At 44.3% G+C, this 21,133-nt stretch overlaps 1 protein-coding gene and 1 non-coding gene across 3 annotated transcripts in view; both read left to right on the top strand.

Moving 5' to 3' along the window:
- The window catches only part of LOC126427212 (uncharacterized), a 94,943-nt gene extending 80,869 nt beyond the window's left edge, over positions 1–14,074 (top strand). For both annotated transcript variants that reach the window (XM_050089447.1, XM_050089446.1), the window contains one exon: positions 13,741–14,074. In XM_050089447.1, coding sequence (XP_049945404.1) covers positions 13,741–13,899 — 159 coding nt within the window. In that variant the 3' untranslated portion in view covers positions 13,900–14,074. The remainder of the gene's footprint in view (positions 1–13,740) is intronic.
- A 3,267-nt stretch (positions 14,075–17,341) lies between these two features.
- Positions 17,342–17,415, top strand: Trnat-ugu (transfer RNA threonine (anticodon UGU)). Its single transcript has one exon. It is a non-coding gene; the product is annotated as a tRNA-Thr (tRNA).
- The last annotated feature ends 3,718 nt before the right edge of the window (positions 17,416–21,133 follow it).

Here is a 21,133-nt window from a genome sequence, read left to right as displayed (position 1 = left end):
AAACTTTAATGTCTCATTCGACCTCTGCCTCTTAAATACTGGGGCCGCCACACGTTTCAGTGTGGCTCGTGGTAGTTACTCGGCCATTTATTTATCAGTTTGCAGCACAGGACTTCTCCCATCTTGGTTGTGACCACTTCCCCATCTTCCTGTCACTGCCCCAGCATCAGGCACACGGACACTTGCCCAGATGGGCTTCGAACAGGGCGGACTGGGGAACTTTCACCTCTGCTGTCACCACTGAATCTCCCCCACACAGTAATATCGATGTGAGCAGGTGACTAGCACAATTGTTTCTGTAGCAGAAAACGCGACCTCTCGCTCTTTAGGGTGCCTGAGCGTAAGGCAGTCCCTTGGTGGCCGCCTGAAGTTGCTGAAGCAATTAAGGAGCGTTGGCGAGCTCTACAGCGGCACCCTTCTCTGGAGCACCTCATTGCCTTTAAACGGCTCCGTGCCTGTGTTTGCTACCTTATCAAACAACAGGAGGAGGAGTGTTGGGAGAGATAAGTCTCCACCATTCGGTGGCACATGTCACCTTCCCATGTCTGGGCAAAGATCAAAGGTATTTTCGGGTACCAGTCCCCAACAGCTGTCCCCAGTGTTACCATAAACGGCGAGTTATGTACCGACGCAAACGTGATTGCCGAGCACTTTGCTCGAGCCTCTGCGTCGGAGAATTACCCCCCAGCCTTTCGTACACTCAAACGGCGGCTGGAAGGGAACGTCCTCTCATTCACTACACGTTGCAGTGAATCCTATAACGCTCGATTTACAGTGTGGGAGCTCCTCAGTACCCGTGCACATTGCCCTGACACAGCTCCTGGGCCTGATCGCATCCACAGCCAGATGATTAAACATCTCTTATCTGACTACAAGCGACATCTTCTCGTCATATTCAACCGGATCTGGTGCGATGGCATCTTTCCATCGCAATGGCGGGAGAACACCACCATTCCCGTGCTCAAACCCAGTAAAAACCCGCATCGTATGGATAGCTATTGGCACATCAGCCTCACCAGTGTTCTTTGTAAGCTGCTGGAACGTATGGTATGTTGGGGTTGGGTCCTGGAGTCATGTGGCTTGCTGGCTCCATGTCAGGGTGGTGGCTTCTGCCAGGGTCGCTCTGCCACTGATAATCTTGTGTCCATCGAGTCTGCCATCCGAACAGCCTTTTCCAGATGGCAACACCTGATTGCCGTCTTTTTATACTTACGTAAAGCATACGACACGACTTGGCGACGTCATATCCTTGACACATCGTATGAGTGGGGTCTCTGGTGACCACTCCAGATTTTTATCCAAAACTTCCCGTCGCTCCGTACTTTCCGTGTCCAAGTTGGTGACTCCCATAGTTCCATCCATATCCAGGAGAATGGAGTCCTGCAGGGCTCTGTATTGAGTGTGTCTCTTTTTAGTGCGCTTCAGGCAAATGCTGGGATGGTTCCTTTGAAAGGGCACGGCCGATTTCCTTCCCCATCCTTCCCTCACTCGAGCTTGATCTCCGTCTCTAATGACCTCGTTGTCGACGGGACGTTAAACACTAATATCCTCCTCCTCTCTTTTTAGTGGGCATTAACGTTCTAGCAGCAGCTGCCGGGCCCTCTGTCTCACCTTCTCTGTATGCAGACGACTTCTGCATTTCATACTGCTGCTCCAGTACTACTGTTGCTGAGCGGGGCCTCCAGGGAGCCATCCACAAGGTGCAGTCACGGGCTCTAGCCCACGGCTTCCAGTTTTCAGCCACAAAGTCGCATGTCGTGCACTTCTGTCGGCATCGTACCGTTCATCCGGAACCCGCACTTTACCTCAGTGACAATCCACTCACTGTAGTGGAGACCTATCGATTCTAAGAAATGGTTTTCGACGCCCGATTGACTTGGCTCCCTTCTATTCGTCAGCTTAAGCAGAAGTGCTGGCAGCACCTCAATGCCCTTTGTTGCGTGAGTATCACCAGTTGGGGTGCAGATCGCTCTACACTGCTGCAGCTCTTCGGAGCCTTTGTCCAATCCCGAATTGACTATGGGAGTGTGGTTTATGGTTCGGCAGCACCTTCAGCATTGCATTCACTTGATCCCGTGCACCACTGTGGGTTTCGATTAGCGACAGGAGCTTTTAGGACGAGTCCGGTGACCAGCGTAATCGTGGAGGCTGGTTTCCCTCCATTGCAGATCAGACGTGCGCAACTGCTCGCCAGTTACGCAGCACACATTCGTAGTTCCCCTGAGCATCCAAATTACAGTCTCCTTTTCCCATCCATGGTAGTCCATCTCCCACATCGGCGACTGACGATTGCGATTCGCGTGCAGTCCCTTCTCTCCGAACTGGAGTCCTTCCCTTTACCATCTCTACTTGTGGTCCGTTCACGTACGCCTCCGTGGTGTATGCCTTGGCCGCAGCATCGTCTGGACCTTTTGCACGGCGCTAAGGACTCTGTTAACCCCGCCGCTCTCCGCTGTCACTTCCTCTCGATTCTTGATGTGTTCCGGGGCTCTGAAGTGGTTTACACTGGTCGTTCAATGGCTGATGGTCACGTAGGATTCGCATATGTTCATGGAGGACATATTGAGCAGCACTCCTTGCCAGTTGGCTGCAGTGTTTCCACGTGGCCATACCTCGTGCTCTCGAGTACATCCGCTCATGCCCTGGCAAGTCATTTCTACTGTGTACTGACTCGTTGAGCAGCCTACAAGCTATCGACCAGTGCTACCCTCGCCATCCTATGTTAGCGTCCATTCAGGAGTCTGGCTGTGCCCTGGAACAGTCCCGCCATTCCGTGGTGTTGGTGTGGCCCCCAGGACTCGTCAGAATCCCCGGCAACGAACTTGCCGACAGACTGGCCAAACAAGCGACGCGGAAACCGCTTCTGGAGATAGGCATCTCCGAAGCTGACCTGTGTTCTGTCTTACACCACAGCATTTTTTGACTTGGGTAGATGGCATGGCATCACAGCACGCACAACAAACTGTGTGTCATTAAGGAAACTACAAATGCGTGGAAATCTTCCGTGCAGGCCTCTCACAGGGAATCAGTTGTCCTCTGCCGGCTCCGCATTGACCATACGTGGCTAATGCGAGGTTACCTGCTCCATTGTGAAGACCCACCTCAGTGTCGCTGTGGCTCCCAAATGACAGTCGTCCACCTCCTGCTGGACTGACCACTTTTAGCCGCTCTGCGGCAGACTTTATTTTCCCAACACCCTGCCTTTGGTGTTGGGCAACAATGCCTCCAAAGCAGCTTTAGTTTTACATTTTATCCGTGAGAGTGGGTTTTATACTTCTGTGTTGGTTTTAGCACGTTTTCTTTGTCTCTTTGTGTCCTCCTCCCTAGTGCTTTTAGGGTGGAGGTTTTAATGTGTTGCAATGTGGCTGGCTTTCCCTTTTTATTCTCGTGGTTGGCCAGCCAGTGTAATCTGCTTTCACGTTTTGCTCTCTTCTGTTTCTAGCGTGTGTCTGTTTTCTTGTCCTCTTTTGTTCCTTTTAGTGTATGTTGCCTTCCCTTCGTTCTTGTGGCTTTTCATTTCTTTGTATTTTGTGTTATATGTTTCCTCCGTTTTATTCTCACACTTGTGGCATTGTTTTATTAGGAACAAGGGACCGATGACCACTTAGTTTGGTCCCTTCTCCCGCCTTTAAGCCAACCAACGAACCTATTCATTGGTTTTGTTTATTGCATGCATATTGTGCTGCTGAAACTTCCTGGCAGATTAAAAGTGTGTGCCCGACTGAGACTCGAACTCGGGACCTTTGCCTTTCGCGGGCAAGTGCTCTACCATCTGAGCTACCGAAGCACGACTCACGGCCGTTCCTCACAGCTTTACTTCTGCCAATATCTCGTCTCCTACCTTCCAAACTCGATATGTATAATTAATTCATCTGACATAGTTATCTCTTGGATAACTTAAATTCAGTTTTGGATAACTCTGGCAATGTAATGTGTGTAGTATACTTTAAACAATAATTGCACTAATTAGTACTACTTATTTATATTCAAATCAATACAGTATTCATATCTTCTAACAAAACAGTTCAAGGTAAATACCAATTTCTTATTGATTCACATAGGTGTGACTTCACTTCAGAGCGTATTTGTAGTTTGCTAAGACTGTCTGAAATAGACTAAGCAGTAGCCCCACTGTTGCTGAAGCATTAACTATAGGTAGAATACTGAAGAAAAATATGAAGAAGATACAATAGTAAAGATGAAGTATAGTTGTATGTATACCAAAATATGAAGTAATATGACCTGTGCTTACGAGCTCATCGTGCCTGTGGTGTTGAAAAGCCTAGACCAGTCAACCCACATACTTCATTTTGCTTAATATAGGCATGAGGGCATCTACCTTTTATTTCAGAGCTTCCTTGTTACCTTCCATAAATATTGAAAATTATTATTTGATGTAATATGAATTTCAAATGCGGGTCTATAGCCAAATCTGACTGTCCTTTTAGTAAATAATCACTTTACTAAGTGTCAGCGCTGAAGCTGTCGTAACATGGGATGAGGTAGCTAACAGAAACAGGGACGCGGATGGGAAATCCGGTTAACGTGATTTTACTCTCTCTAATCTCTCGAACTTAATTTGGCTCACAAACGGCACAGTTTATGAAAATGGATACGTGTAAAATTCCTACATTAGCCCAAGTAAAATGCACATTTCCTTCCTTGTTAATATGCTAACATGTTGTTCTGTGTCCAATGTACAGAAATGTCCATTCAGTGAAGACATTATCTTATAAAAGTTCACGAAGTCGAACAAACTCTTTCCTGACAGAGAGCGCACTTCTGTTTACATAACATCAAATATTACAGAAATTGTTTCTTTTATTTAATAATAAAGTTCCACAACCTTTTAGAAAGTGTGAAAAGGTAGATTGAGAGGGGGGACGTGAACCCGCTACCTACTGCTTCGCAGTGTGATGTCCTTACCAACATTACACGGAAGTTCTGCTGCGAGAGATCTTGTATTTTTACGTTACACTCTTCTGAAGGCTCTTACCTATTGATACCAGTAGTTTCTGCCTGAAACCACCATTTTAATGTTTAAGTACCAGAGCCTTTTCGCTGGACACCACCAATTCTGTTGCAAAACACGCACGTCTAGAAGTACTCTGGGGTACTTCTGTGAATGTAATGCATTTTAGCAGACAGCATTCAAAGCAGTGATCGGCACGGAGATTTTGGAGTGGTAATTTATTCACTTTTGGGTTTGCTCCATCTTGTTGCGTAAAGTATTCTCCGTGGTTGTCTGTTCCTGAAATTAGCTATTCACAGAGTGACTGCACACATCTGCTTAGTCTTTGAGGTGTGAAAGTATTTTGAGTATTGTGTATTCAAATTTGATTGCCAGGATACTGAGCCAAGACCCTTATCTGAAGTAAATAGAGGTCAATACAGTGTCCTTTCTTTCAGACCTGTTCAAAAGGACAGACACCATATTGATCCTGCAGCCACTATGAACCGAGCCACAAAGTAGTTAATGACATTAGCTGCCAGTGGCCATTCATTAAATTAATGTGGTACATTGATAATTTCTGCTGGACTGGGATTCAAGCCCAAGTCTCCTGCTTACAATGCAGATGAACTGACCACTGCACCATCTGGAGAGTGGTTACAGTAGCTGAATGGATTACTCCAACCTGCCTCCAAGACCTAATTCGTATCCACACAATATGGACGTAATACCCTTTGCCCATTATCCTCTTTACTTGCGACATATTGACAATTCCTGTAAGAGTTGGAGTGTAGTGTCCATCTGCACCGAAGTGACCGTCGGCTGTCCTCACCTTCTGGGAGTCGGTGCGATCCTGCGAGAAGAGAGGATAGTGGGCAAAGGGTAGTGCATCAGAAGTGTATGGATAAGTTGAGAATTTGGGTCTGACAGGAGGCATGCTAGTTTAGTCCGTACGGTTGCAATGATCAATGTGTCCGGTTGGCACAATGGTCAGCGCATCTGCCTAGTAAGCGAGAGACCTCGGTTTGTATCCCAGCTGGGCACAAATTTTTAACTTTCCCCACTGGCAGATAATGTAATTAATACCTTTGCGTCTGAAGTAATGAAGGATTGATGTTGTAATGTAATGTGAGAGAAAGTTAAGGTTTCGGTTTCTCTGGATACGTGAAATTTTGTTTCTACAATTTCAGTGGCAGCTTTGTAGTGTTATAAGTTACAGTCTGTTGGTCGCAGGTAATTTCCTAATTTTTTGAAAAATACATTACGGCACTTCCCTGCAACTGATAGTACAGAGACTTCCCTCCTGTATCAAAGACACCAATCGTTTCGTAGATTGTCGGAAACCTGTGCCTGTCACACTCCCACTGTAGTCCTTGCTTGTCCTCATTGGTGCCACCTCCATCTACTCGTACATCTCCCAGGTATGTGCTCTTTCTGCTGCTGAACAGTTCCTCAATCACCTGATTCCAAACCTTACTACCACAACCAATAGCATTTAAAACGGCTCATCAAAAATGCTTGTGTAGCTCACTGCATTGTGATGCTGAATTGCTGAGCAGCAGATACGGTTACTGTGGGCTGCTGGGGCTTTGTTGTAGAACTCATAAAACAGTCGTAGCCTTTCTGTGATTCTGGCTGCCAATCTTCAGATTCATAGACTTTAATAAGTTCTGATATGTAATTGTTGTAGATTGACTTAATCATTATTCATTGACAAATTGTCTTCTAAATACGGTTAATCCTTCTCAGACGTAATTGCTGAACCACTTTGTCGTAATATTTCTGCTGTTGATTCTGTTGGTAAGCGCAATAGCACTATTCGTCAATGAATTTTTGTGCAAAAAATTGTCTTTTTGATATTTGTTTAATGTTTTTTCTTGTCCCAATTTCATTATTTCTCAGCACGTAATGTATTCTAGGTCCTTCCCTAGGGTGCCAAAATGAAGTGTTAAACATTTTATGATTTATGTGTTACGAAATGAGTATGTTCCGATTGTGAGTACAATCACACTTACACTCAGAGGAGCTAAATCTTGGAATAAGGTTCTGATGACCGTAAAGTTCGCATTAATACGGACTTGCATTACTATTGCAGTACTGCACTGGAATCTGAAAGCTTTTATAAATTGCCGGCTTCGTGAAGAAAGGGGACTCCGGGGTCAAATTTAACAATATTAAGAAAATAATTGTTGCTATTATTATTATCAGGAGAAAGAAAACTGGCGTTCTATGGATCGGAGCGTGGAATTCAGATCCCTTAATCGGGCAGGTAGGTTAGAAAATTTAAAAAGGCAAATGGATAGGTTAAAGTTAGATATAGTGGGAATTAGTGAAGTTCGGTGGCAGGAGGAACAAGACTTTTAGTCAGGTGAATACAGGGTTATAAATACAAAATCAAATAGGGGTAATGCAGAAGTAGGTTTAATAATGAATAAAAAAATAGGAGTGCGGGTTAGCTACTACAAACAGCATAGTGAACGCATTATTGTGGCCAAGATAGACACAAAGCCTACGCCTACTACAGTAGTACAAGTTTATATGCCAGCTAGCTCTGCAGATGATGAAGAAATAGATGAAATGTATGACGAGATAAAAGAAATTATTCAGGTAGTGAAGGGAGACGAAAATTTAATAGTCATGGGTGACTGGAATTCGTCAGTAGGAAAAGGGAGAGAAGGAAACATAGTAGGTGAATATGGATTGGGGGGAAGAAATGAAAGAGGAAGCTGCCTGGTAGAATTTTGCACAGAGCATAACTTAATCATAGCTAACACTTGGTTCAAGAATCATAAAAGAAGGTTGTATACCTGGAAGAATCTTGGAGATACTAAAAGGTATCAGATGGATTATATAATGGTAAGACAGAGATTTAGGAACCAGGTTTTAAATTGTAAGACATTTCCAGGGGCAGATGTGGATTCTGACCACAATCTATTGGTTATGAACTGCAGATTGAAACTAAAGAAACTGCAAAAAGGTCGGAATTTAAGGAGATGGGACCTGGATAAACTGACTAAACCAGAGGTTGTAGAGTGTTTCAGGGAGAGCATAAGGGAACAATTGACAGGAATGGGGGAAAGAAATACAGTAGAAGAAGAATGGGTAGCTCTGAGGGATGAAGTAGTGAAGGCAGCAGACGATCAAGTATGTAAAAAGATGAGGGCTAGTAGAAATCCTTGGGTAACAGAAGAAATATTGAATTTAATTGATGAAAGGAGAAAATATAAAAATGCAGTAAATGAAGCAGGCAAAAAGGAATACAAACGTCTCAAAAATGACATCGACAGGAAGTGCAAAATGGCTAATCAGGGATGGCTAGAGGACAAATGTAAGGATGTAGAGGCTTATCTCACTAGGGGTAAGATAGATACTGCCTACAGGAAAATTAAAGAGACCTTTGGAGAAAAGAGAACCACTTGTATGAATATCAACAGCTCAGATGGCAACCCAGTTCTAAGCAAAGAAGGGAAGGCAGAAAGGTGGAAGGAATATATGGAGGGTTTATACAAGGGCGATGTACTTGAGGACAATATTATGGAAATGGAAGAGGATGTAGATGAAGATGAAGATGAAGATGAAATGGGAGATAAGATACTGCGTGAAGAGTTTGACAGACCACTGAAAGACCTGAGTCGAAACAAGGCCCCGGGAGTAGACAACATTCCATTAGAACTACTGATGGCCTCGGGAGAGCCAGTCACGACAAAACTCTACCATCTGGTCACCAAGATGTATGAGACAGGCGAAATACCCTCAGACTTCAAGAATAATATAATAATTCCAATCCCAAAGAAAGCAGGTGTTGACAGATGTGAAAATTACCGAACTATCAGTTTAATAAGTCACAGCTGCAAAATACTAACGCGAATTCTTTACAGACGAATGGAAAAACTGGTAGAAGCGGACCTCTGGGAAGATCAGTTTGGATTCCTTAGAAATGTTGGAACACGTGAGGCAATAGCGACCTTACGACTTATCTTAGAAGAAAGACTAAGGAAAGGCAAAACTATGTTTCTAGCATTTGTAGACTTAGAGAAAGCTTTTGACAATGTTAACTGGAATACTCTCAAATTCTGAAGGTGGCAGGGGTAAAATACAGGGAGCGAAAGGCTATTTACAATTTGTACAGAAAGCAGATGGCAGTTATACGAGTCGAGGGACATGAAAGGGAAGCAGTGGTTGGGAAGGGAGTGGGAAAGGGTTGTAGCCTCTCCCCGATGTTATTCACTCTGTATATTGAGCAAGCAGTAAAGGAAACAAAAGAAAAGATCGGAGTAGGTATTAAAATCCATGGAGAAGAAGTAAAAACTTTGAGGTTCGCCGATGACATTGTAATTCTGTCAGAGACAGCAAAGGACTTGGAAGAGCAGTTGAATGGAATGGACAGTGTCTTGAAAGGAGGATATAAGATGAACATCAACAAAAGTAAAACGAGGATAATGGATTGTAGTCGAATTAAGTCGGGTGATGCTGAGGGAATTAGATTAGGAAATGAGACACTTAAAGTAGGAAAGGAGTTTTGTTATTTAGGGAGTAAAATAACTGATGATGGTCGAAGTAGAGAGGGTATAAAATGTAGACTGGCAACAGCAAGGAAAGCGTTTCTGAAGAAGAGAAATTTGTTAACATCGAGTATAGATTTAAGTGTCGGGAAGTCGTTTCTGAAAGTATTCGTATGGAGTGTAGCCATGTATGGAAGTGAAACATGGACGATAACTAGTTTGGACAAAAAGACAATAGAAGCTTTGAAATGTGGTGCTACAGAAGAATGCCGAAGATAGGGTGGGTAGATCACATAACTAATGAGGAGGTATTGAATAGAATTGGGGAGAAGAGAAGTTTGTGGCACAACTTGACTAGAAGAAGGGATCGGTTGGTAGGACATGTTCTGAGGCATCAAGGGATCATCAATTTAGTATTGGAGGGCAGCGTGGAGGGTAGAAATTGTAGACGGAGACCAAGAGATGAATACACTTAGCAGATTCAGAAGGATGTAGGTTGCAGTAGGTACTGGGAGATGAAGCAGCTTGCACAGGATAGAGTAGCATGGAGAGCTGCATCAAACCAGTCTCAGGGCTGAAGACAACAACAACAACAACAACAACAATTGTTGCTACTCAGCACATAGTGGGGATGCTGAGTCACAGATGGTAACAGCAAAGGCTGTTGGAAAGTGAGCTTTCAGCCAACGAGGGCTCCTTCAGAAACACACCCAAGCACGCGCTCATGACTGCAGTCCCTGGCAGCTGAGGCCACAGTGGGACCGGTAGTGCAGCGCGTGACGGGAGAAGCGATGGGCTGCCGGGGGTAAGGAGGAGGCTGGGGCAGCGAGGGTGAAGATAACGGGGCACGGGTGAGGGACGGTAAAGTGTTGCTTGTGGGAGGTGGAGAGAGGGTAGGGTAGGGCAGGACAACTAGCTGCCTTTGGAAGGCTGGACGGAGGCCCAGGGGAGGGGGGGGGGGGGGGGAGGGGGGGGGGAATGGAGGATAATGAGAGAAGTAAAGAGACTTCGGTACATTGGTGGAATAGAGGGCTGTGTAGTGCTGAAATGGGAACAGGGAAAGGGCTACATGCGTAAGGACAGTGACAAACAATGTTTGAGGCCAGGAGGGTTACAGAAACATAGGATACATTGCAGGTAGAGTTCCCACCTATGCCATTCAGAAAAGCTGGTGTCGGTGGGAAGGATGCAGATGGCACAGGCTGCGAAATTGTCAGTGAAACGACTGTCGCGTCTTCGGCATGCTCGGCAATGGGGTGGTCCAGCTGCTTCTTGGCAACAGTTTGTCAGTGGCCATTCGTGCGGACAGACAGCTTGCTGGTTGTCGGACCCATGTAAAATGAAGCGCTGTGCTTGCACCTAATCTTGGAGATCACACGACTGGTTTCACAGGCAGCCCTGCCTTTGACGGGATAAGTGATGTTTGTGTTGGACTGCAGTAGGTGGTAGTGGGAGGATGTATGGGACAGGTCTCGCATCTAAGTGTACTACAGGGATAAGAGCCACCAGGCGAGGGGTTTGACGCGGGGGTGTATAGGGACGGACGGGGATATTGCGCAGATTTGACGGATGGTGGAATACCACAGTCAGGGATTGGGAGGGGGAGGGGGGAAGATGGTGGGTAGGTCTTCTCATTTCAGGGCGTGACGAAAGGAGGTCGAAACCCTGGCGGAGTTGCTTCAGTCCTGGGTGGCACTGAGTCACGAGGGGAATGCTGCTCTGCGGCAGAGTGATGGGGGGTGACTGGAAAGATAACGCGTGGAAGATTTGTTTTTGTACAAGATTGGGAGAGTAACAGTCTGTAAAGGCCTATGTGAGACCCTCAGAGGGGGGGATTGCTCCTCACTGCAGATGTGACAGCTCCAGGTGGCTAGGCTGTACGGAAGGACTTCTCGGTATGGAATGGGTGGCAGCTGTCAAAGTGGAAGTATTGCTGCCGCTCGGTAGGTACGATGTGGACAGAGGTACTGATGTAGCCACCTTGGACGTTAATATCTAGGAAAGTGGCCTACTGAGTAGGACTAGGTGAAGCAAAAGGGGGAGAAGTTCGTGAGGTTCTGTAGGAAAGTGGATCCAGATAAGGATGTCATTAATGAATCTGAAGTAGGTGAGAAGTTTGGGATTTTTGGAGTTTAGGGAGTATTCCTCTAGATGACCCACGAATAGGTTGGCACAGAATGGTGCCATGCGGGTGCCCTTAGATTTGTTTGTTGATAATGCCTTCAAAGTACAAGTAATTGTGGGTGAGGATATAGTCTGTCTCCGCAACTAGAAAGGAGGTTGTAGGTTTGGAATCTGTCGGGTGTTGGGAAAGATAGTGTCGGATAGCAGTAAGACCGTGGGCATTAGGGATGTTAGTGTAACAGAAGTGGTACCGGTAGTGACAAGCGAGGCACCGTGTGGTAAAGGAACGAGAACTCTGGAGAGTAGGTGGAGGAAATGGTTGGTATCTTTATATAGGAGGGGAGGGTAGGTTGTGGGTAATAGGCTGAAGGTTTATTTCTACGAGAGCAGAGATTCTTTCAGTGGGGCACAGAAACTGGCCACAATGGTATCTTATGGGTTGTTGGGTTTATGGATTTTAGTAAGGGGTGAAATCTACAAAAACTCTCCACCCTATCAGAGTTTCTCCAAAACCTCAGCACTATCTCCCCCATTCACTTCACCCGGTTCTACTCAACCCAACATACCACCTTCCTCGATGTTGACCACCACCTCAAAGAGGTCTTCATCAATTCCTGTCTATATCAGATCTACCAACCACCAGCAATACCTCCACTTTGACTGCAGCCATCCATTCCGTACCAAGAAGTCCCTCCATACAGCCTCGTCATCTGTGGCAAATATACTGAGGGTGTCATTCAGGCCTTTACAGACCGTAATTATCCTCCCAATATTGTATAAAAACTAATCACCAGTGCCTTATCTTTCCAGTCACCAATTACTTCGCAATCTCACAGTCTGGCCGCAGAGTAGCATTCCCTTCATGACTTGGTACCACTCAGGTCTGGAGCCACTGAATTACTTTCTCGACTACCTCTCACCGCGCCCTGAAACAAAGAATGTCCAATCCCCCCCCCACGTCCTCCCCCTCCCCCTCCTCCCTCCCCCTCCCAAAACTGTGGTATTCTGCTGCCCACCTAACCTACTCCATCCCTACACAATTCCTGCACCAAACCACTTGCATCTACGTCTACTACAGGAATGTGAGCCATGACGCAAGACCTATCTTGTACATTCTCCCACCACCACCACCACCACCACCACCACCACCACCACCACCACCACCTACTCCATTCTGAACCAAAGCCATGGCTACTTGTGAAACCAGTCCTGTGATCTACAAGCTAAGCTGCAGCCACTGTGCTTAACTTTACGTGGGCATGGCAGTTAACAAGCTGTCTGTCTGCACGAAGGGCCACCGACCTACTGTAGCCGAGAAACAGCTCGACCACCCCACTGTTGAGCATGCCACCCAAAAGTAGTCTTCATTTCAGTGATGCACGTTGTTTGGTGGTGATCGTGTGCCCAGCCGCCACTTTCGTCATGCTCGGCCTCCCAGATCCCCAGACCTCAGTCCGTGCGATTATTGGCTTTGGGGTTACCTGAAGTCGCAAGTGTGTCGTGATCGACCGACATCTCTAGGGATGCTGAAAGACAACATCCGACGCCAATGCCTCACCATAACTCCGGACTTGCTTTACAGTGCTGTTCACAACATTATTCCTCGACTGCAGCCATTGTTGAGGAATGATGGTGGACATATTGAGCATTTCCTGTAAAGAACATCATCTTTGCTTTGTCTTACTTTGTTATGCTAATTATTGCTATTCTGATCAGATGAAGCGCCATCCGTCGGACATTTTTTGAACTTTTGTATTTTTTTGGTTCTAATAAAACCCCATGCCATTCCAAGCATGTGTGTCAATTTTTACCTCTCTATCTACACTATTCCATGATTTATTCAGTTTTCAAATTTATACTGACTTTTTGATCACCCGGTACTTTTAACTGGCGCAGTCATCATTCGTCAGTTAGGTAGACATTGGATAACACACAACTTTGTTTTCCATTTCAACATGCACAGTTCACGACGAGACCACATGGCGATCAGATTTTTGTAATTTTTTGTGTTTATGGTACATGAAGCTGTGGTGTAACTCAGGATTGGACAGCATATCATTTTCCACTTTTATCCCCTTAGGCCACCTGAAAATGTCATTTAGGTAGTTGTTAACTAAGAGTGGAACATGCCACTGTGTGCACCCTCGTTTGATATATGTGCAGATGGAAGCAAAAGGAAGCAATCTCGGCACATCGACAAGGCGCGATGGTGAACGCTCGTCTCCACCGGCCGTGGAGACCTGCTTATTCTTTGGTGCCGCAGCCTGGCAGTGCTCAGAAGTCGAGGAGAAAAGGGTTGCTGGCAGGAGTGGAAGTGATTGAGTAACTGAAGAATGGTTGAGAGAACTGTTACCCGATCTGTAATGTCAAAGCATCACACATACATGTTACGATCTATTGTGATCTACAAGTCGTGAATGATATGCATCTTCCGAAATTGTAAAAGTAATTGTACAGTAGAATTGGTGCTGTTGTAATACAGAATAATTATTACAAACCTGATTACGTCATTTCAGTAGCTTAAGTAGGCCAGAGCTCTCTTTCAGGACCCGCCTCAATTGCAAAAGGAGATGTCACAAGGCACGGTTTAGTGATGCTACGTAAGAAGTCCACTAAAGCAATTAACTTCAAGAAAGTTGGCCTAAAAGTATTTTGAAGGTGAAGTTGACACACATGCAACTGGGTGGAAAATCATAAATGCAGTGCAACCCAATAACAGCTACACTCCAAATGTAAACATGAAAAAGTTTTATTTGTAATTTTTTTTTAATTTAAGCCGTCTTTATTAACAATATTTTATAAAAGATCACATTAAAAATCTATATTTACAATAAAAACTGGAGATTTTTTTGTGTAGTACATTATTAGAAATGACAATTAGATGTGTTGATAAGTATATATTTGGTGAATTTTAGATTTAAACTGCCTTAATGCCTGCTATTTAAGGCCATAGAAGCATGGTATACTGCGAACATACTTCTGATGAAAAAAATGATTTTAGTAGCTGGAGTTGGAGATCTTTGTTAATCTCGGCTTTTGAGATATTGCGGTGATGTATCCACAGAAACTTTCACGCATTTCTTTAGAAGTCAAATAACAATTCTCATGGATTTAGTTTTTAAAATGTTTTAATATGACTAAATATTTTCATAAAAAAATTTAATCCTGTATTTCACCACCTTCCTGGGTGGTTGCATTTCCAAAAAGCACTGAAACACAGTTTTTTTTAATTTCTAACTGAGAAGCCAAACACTCAATTTTTTAAAATGATTTCATTTTTATGAATGTTTTTATCCCCAATTTACCTCCTTAGGGGTTGAATTTTCAAAAACACTAAAACATTCTTTATTTTTAACTGAGAAGTCAGATACCAGCTTTCATTGACATAGCAAAAAATGCTTTAGTTGTACTTTACTAATTTGTGTGTGTGTGTGTGTGTGTGTGTGTGTGTGTGTGTGTGTGTGTGTGTGTGTGTGTGTGTTTTTTTTTTTTTTTTTTTTTTTCCTCCAACTTTCAACCTCTATCCAACCCCCTTAGTGATTGAATTTTCAAAAATGGTGGTGAAAGATTTTTTTTTTTTAATTTCAGCCAAAGAAACCAAATTTCTAGCTTCAACTTTGCCTTAATAAGGGACGTATTTTCAAAAACCTTTACTTCCCAACTTCACACCCTTAAGGGTGGAATTTCGAGAAATGAAGCCTACCGCATAAGATCAACACCTTCTCCAAATTACAAGTTTTAGCGGTTTGGGCTGGCGCGTGAGGAGTCAGGACATTTGCTTTTATATAGAGATGACGTAGGTATTCCAACCGACTGGGGGCAGGGGGATGCAGCTGAATGGAAAAAAAATAGACTACCGAAAGGAGACTGGAACCAACCATTATGACTATCAGTTTCATGATGATTGACACCTGACTTTGAACTGATATTTTGGTTACATCACACGGCAAACGTCGATGGTTTGTACGTTGCCGGAATCGTGGACATGTCAGCTAAACTTATTTATTGGATTCTCGTGCTTAGTGGTGATCAGTGGCTGAACATATAGCAACATACCTGTTTTTCGAGAGCCATGTTAAAAATATTATGAACCCTAGATAAATGCCCTGTATTTCTAAACAGGGTTAATAAATTGCTAATGCAGAGGTAGGCACTGTCACCCAAAATATCAAAGTCACCGCACTTTTCCTTGTGGATTTGCTATTGTGTTGACATCCTGAACACATTTCTTTCGTGAATAGAACCTGGATAACTGGAGATTTGGTCCCAAATCCGTTAGTTGTGATCAGCCAGCCTGTTTATAGTTGCAAGGAAAAATAGTATTTTCAATTCAGATACAACTAGAATCTTTGGGAGGAGTGTGTTGTAATGTGTTCCCCTTCGATTGCTCCAGTCGCACGAGGCATCCTATTTCCCTGGAAATGGTAATCTATTTGTGCCCATTCTTCTGCAGATGGCCAGTTTATAATATCGGCTTCTGAACAACTAAGAAAGTCGGTCACTCTTTCTAGGAACTAGCTGAAAACCAGTATAGATATTAAATTTGTTTGCCATGTCTCTAAATCTTGCCAGTTCGTGGTCAGAAAACCACAAAGATATCAGAATGTGCTATAGTGGAAGCAACTTCCAATTACCACCACCCCCGCCTGATACTTATGATGGCTAGAGTTCCTGATTTTTCACACAATTCCACTGACGTATGATGCAGCACACGAAAATGTTCTATAAATTCAGTGTCGCCTCCTAGGGATGGCTGGCTATTACTGCTGGAACAACAGGGTTTTCCTTTTTTCCGCGGAAGTTTACAGACAGTTAACTGGTTTCTGAAATAAGCGATTTTCGGTTCCTTATTTGTATTACATTCTGTAAAAACTCTGTTTGAGCATAACGGATAGTGAGTGCTAAAGTGTGAAAGTAGAGATTGAAGAACTCTGTTTTCATTTTAATTTGACCGTTGTCAAGGATTACAAGCAGATAAAGCCATAATATATAGACATATGGAGCAGATCAGCTGCCTTCTATTTTTATTGTGCATTATGAATGAATTGCTAAGTTTTTATTTTGTTGCTGTTACTAAATCCCCTTTCTCTTTCATTATTTTATAGAAACAGCAGACAAATTATTTATCATTTTAAAGCAAATGAAGCAGTGTACATCATTGCTACGTGACTTAGTAAAAATATTTCCAGACTAGGATTGCTGCCACTCTGCAATACAACAGATGTCCGGCGACGACAGCTACAAACTGGCGTATAGATGAGGTTGGGACAACTCTTGTAAACTGCATGTACGCGCGTACCTTAAGCCACGACACAAGTCAACAGGTACATTATTAAATGATAATTAACTGACACCATCAGCTGGTACAGGTGTTGTTGATATACCTCGATGGGGACAATTGAAAACGTGTGCCCCGACCGGGACTCGAACCCGGGATCTCCTGCTTACGCTCTATCCATCTGAGCCACCGAGGACACAGATGGATAGCGCGACTGCAGGGACTTATCCCTTGCACGCTTCCCGCGAGACTCACATTCCCAACTGTCCACAATTCTACCTATGTAATGCACCTTATAGACATTTGCCCATTCACTCATTACTCGCGCATGCTTTGGCGATTCCCGTAAGAGTTTGGGCAACCTGTGCGCATTCGCACAAACAAAGGTCAATGGCTGGGTAGCCTTCAACTATATACAGTTGGGAATGTGAGTCTCACGGGAAGCGTGCAAGGGATAAGTCCCTGCAGTCGCACTATCCATCTGTGTCCTCGGTGGCTCAGATGGACAGAGCTTCTGCCATGTAAGCAGGAGATCCCGGGTTCGAGTCCCGGTCGGGGCACACACTTTCAGCTGTCCACATCGAGATATATCAACAACACCTGTCGGCAGCTGAGGGTTTCAGTTAGTCATCATTTATTCCAGGGAAAAGCTGCACGGTCATCTACAGTATCTGTTCTTTCAAGAACAGTTACTGTCATCATAGATGTAGTTTAAGGCTACGCAGCCATTGACCTTCGTCTGTGTGAATGCGCACAGGTTGCCCGAACTCTTACACGAATCGTCACCTTAGTGTGCTCGAGTAATGAGTGGATGGTCAAATATCTATTAGGTACATTATGTTTGTAGATTGTTGACAGCTGGGAATGTGGGTCTCACGGGAAGCGTGCGAGGGACAAGTTCCTGCAGTCCGCCATTCATCTGCGTCCTCGTTGGCTCAGATGGATAGAGCGTCTGCCATGTAAGCAGGAGATCACGGGTTCGAGTCCCAGTCGGGGCACACATTTTCAGCTGTCCACATCGAGGTATATCAACACCACCTGTCGGCAGCTGAGGTTTTCAATTAACTATCATGTAAATTTTGTTTGAACAACCATCATGCATTCTAGAGAAGCTGCAATGGTCATCAGTGGTATTTTTTCTTTCGAGAGCAGTTACTATGTTCATATATACGGTCATTATTGTCACAGCAATGCTGAACCGATACGTGCTTGTTGCTTTTTCTGCCGGCATTGTTATTAAAATAGTGCTGCTTCCGAAAGATTGATAGAACTCGCCACTGACAAGAGTCTCGTGGAGTTTACCCCCATTCTAACACAGAGAGCTGTGCGCATGCGCGATCGGGCAGCTTGGAAGAGCCAGAAAATTTTTTTCCGGATAGTCTGTCTGTCTGTCTGTCTGTCTGTCTGCCTGCTCTCGCGCACCAATTTATCGACCGACTGGCCGATGAACCGACAAGTTTCGTGGCAGCCCACACACGTCCCGACCGACGGCAGTCGGCGTTTAGAGCTCCGCCCTGTTACGATTTAAGTTCATCGAGTTTATATTTTACGAGATTCCATTTGGTTTTACACAGAAGCAAAAGTTTAAGTTTGCCTTGGCTAATTTAGAGGTAACAAGGCCAAAAAAGGCGAGAGAAAGCTGTGGGCAAAGAAGCGTCTAATGAAAAGAACTAAATTTATCTACGATGTGTTACTTACCGAGCTGGGAGCCGCCGATTTTCGCAATTACGTAAGGCTGAATGAAACTCGTATTTCGGAGCTGCTGGACATCACAAAACCATTCTTAAAGAAAAATAGTCGTGAGACGCTTCAAGCTGCGAGGAGACGCTGTTAGCTACATTTAGTTTCTACCAATTGGCAGAAGTTTTGAGGACCTCAAATTCAGCGTTGTCCTGCCATCCCCACAATTATTACCTTCCAAATTCCTGAAATCTGAGCCGGCCGCGGTGGCCGTTCGGTTCTAGGCGCTCAGTCTGGAACCGCGCGACTGCTACGGTCGCAGGTTCGAATCCTGCCCCGGGCACGGATGTGTGTGATGTCCTTAGGTTAGTTAGGTTTAATTAGTTCTAAGTATGAGGTGACTGATGACCTCAGTAGTTAAGTCCCATAGTGCTCAGAGCCATTTGAGCCATTTTTGAACCTGAAATCTGAACGTGATTTATAATTTCCTGAGGAAATACATCGTGGTAAAGCACCTAATTAAAACAAAAGATGTTCATGACAAATCGTGGTGTGGCACGCATCATCTAATCATCAGGTAAGTTCATACGAAATGAAGACTTTTAACAACTGTAAAATGAAAGCTCACGCGTAGCTCCTCATAGCAGAAGGCTTGAATACAGACTGGACTTGAGACTTACAACAAGGAAGCAAGTACATTTTATGAGTAAACGTCCATTGACTATATTTCGGTTTTACATCCAATACTTACGGGAAATTAAATCTAAGATCTAATCTATCTGTATTTCGGTTTTTAGATTTCATATCGGATAAATATCAGAAACGAAACCTAAAAACCAAAATACAGGAGGTCGTACTTTAATTGCCCGAACAGGTTCTCGGTTAGGTTAGTGTTGTTTTAACGTCCCGTCGACAACGAGGTCATTAGAGACGGATCGCAAGCTCGGGTTGGGGAAGGATTGGGAAGGAAATGGGCCGTGCCCTTTCAAAGGAACCATCCCGGCATTTGCCTGAAACGATTTAGGGAAATCACGGAAAACCTAAATCAGGATGGCTGGAGACGGGATTGAACCGTCGTCCTCCCGAATACGAGTCCAGTGTGCTAACCACTGCGCCACCTCGCTCGGTTTAACAGGTTCTCGCCAAGCAAATATAATACCTTCACAAATGTCCACAGAATCTTACCAAATGTGCTAGCAGATATTACAGAACTAAGCTCAGAGCATTATAATGACCTGCCTGTTGCAATAAATCTCTAAGTTAATCCCAGTCTCTTGTCGACTGTTATTGCCTCTCCCGTTAACGTTTTTTGCTTCTATGTTTTACATCATATCCACGCTAATAGTTTGGCATACTATGCGAGACTCATCGGAAAGTAATTTATGAAATTTTTCGAGTCCGTGGTTCTGAATGCAGTCAGTAAATTAACAAGTGACCAGTTGCTCTTTTCTCCCCAACCATTCTCGGACTTATCTCCTCTTTTTCATAGTTTTCTGTTGCTTGCAAGCTGTAGCTAATCTAACTGAAACACGCGCTTTCATTTGGGTGTTCGACATCGTAACCTTGCAATATCGCGATGTCAGTTGACAGTTTTTGGCAATGTTAATGACAGTGTGAGGTCGCCAGGTCAAAACGCCTACACAGGTGCAATTTGTCGAGCGAGCGATCGATTGGTTGGTTGATGCGTGGGTTATACACACAACTTCCAGGAACCGGGAACGCGTTGCTTAATGCGATTTCAGCTGTGCGCATGCGCGTGAGCTCACGGCATCTACTTGAACGAACTCTGTAGTTTGTGATTAGTTGGAGATACTGGCACTAAACATTCCATCTGTGTTTTCTTTCGTGCATTGTCTTTGGCTTCATTCCACAAGTGCATCGTTGGGCGTTTTTTCAAATTATGTTCGGTTCGAACATGCAGTGAGTGTTTCAGTTGCTTTCAAAAATGAGCCGGCGCGGTGATCAGGAGTTTTTATAGTCGGAAATACGACAAGCAGATTCTAGATTGGTGTGTGGCGCGTGGATTTATCGCGAGAGAGAGAAGGTGTAAAGCGTGCCTTTGACTAACGGATTCATGTGGAAGGGAATAATGGGCACGAGAAACAGTGTCAGTTAGGTAAGGTTCCTGGTATCTAGGTAGCACATTACTACTAAATCCCATTGTGCAACTGACGTACTATTGGGTGTGTGAATGTAGCAGCACACACATTTAAGAGCTACAACTTGGCTGCCAATCTGTTGCTGACTGGAAAGAGCACTGCAGTGGAGTTTATATTTGTGTGTTTCAAGAAAAATGAAAAACTTGTGGGGAGAGATGTAATTAGGGAAACTGAGGTGCTATTGAAAGAGGCTCTGATACGTGCCTTTGTTGTGTTGTGAAGAGGAATCGAAACAGGTAATTTTGAAAATAGTTATATTTCCTAGGATAGCAGTAGTTCAGTACGTATAAGTGCCTAAAAGATGCATACAAGCACCTTTCCGTAAATCATAGCCCTCATTTCAAGGATACAAGAACTGAAGCGCACGCAAGCAGCATTGAAGAAACGTGGTCTGCAATTAAGGAACAAGGCAGTCTAAGGAGTTGTAGGACTATATTTA

This window comes from Schistocerca serialis, chromosome 11 (genome assembly GCF_023864345.2).
Source record: "Schistocerca serialis cubense isolate TAMUIC-IGC-003099 chromosome 11, iqSchSeri2.2, whole genome shotgun sequence".
Classification (NCBI taxonomy): domain Eukaryota; kingdom Metazoa; phylum Arthropoda; class Insecta; order Orthoptera; family Acrididae; genus Schistocerca; species Schistocerca serialis.
Note: the sequence above shows the minus strand (reverse complement) of the source record. Positions and strands in the feature narration are given on the sequence as shown.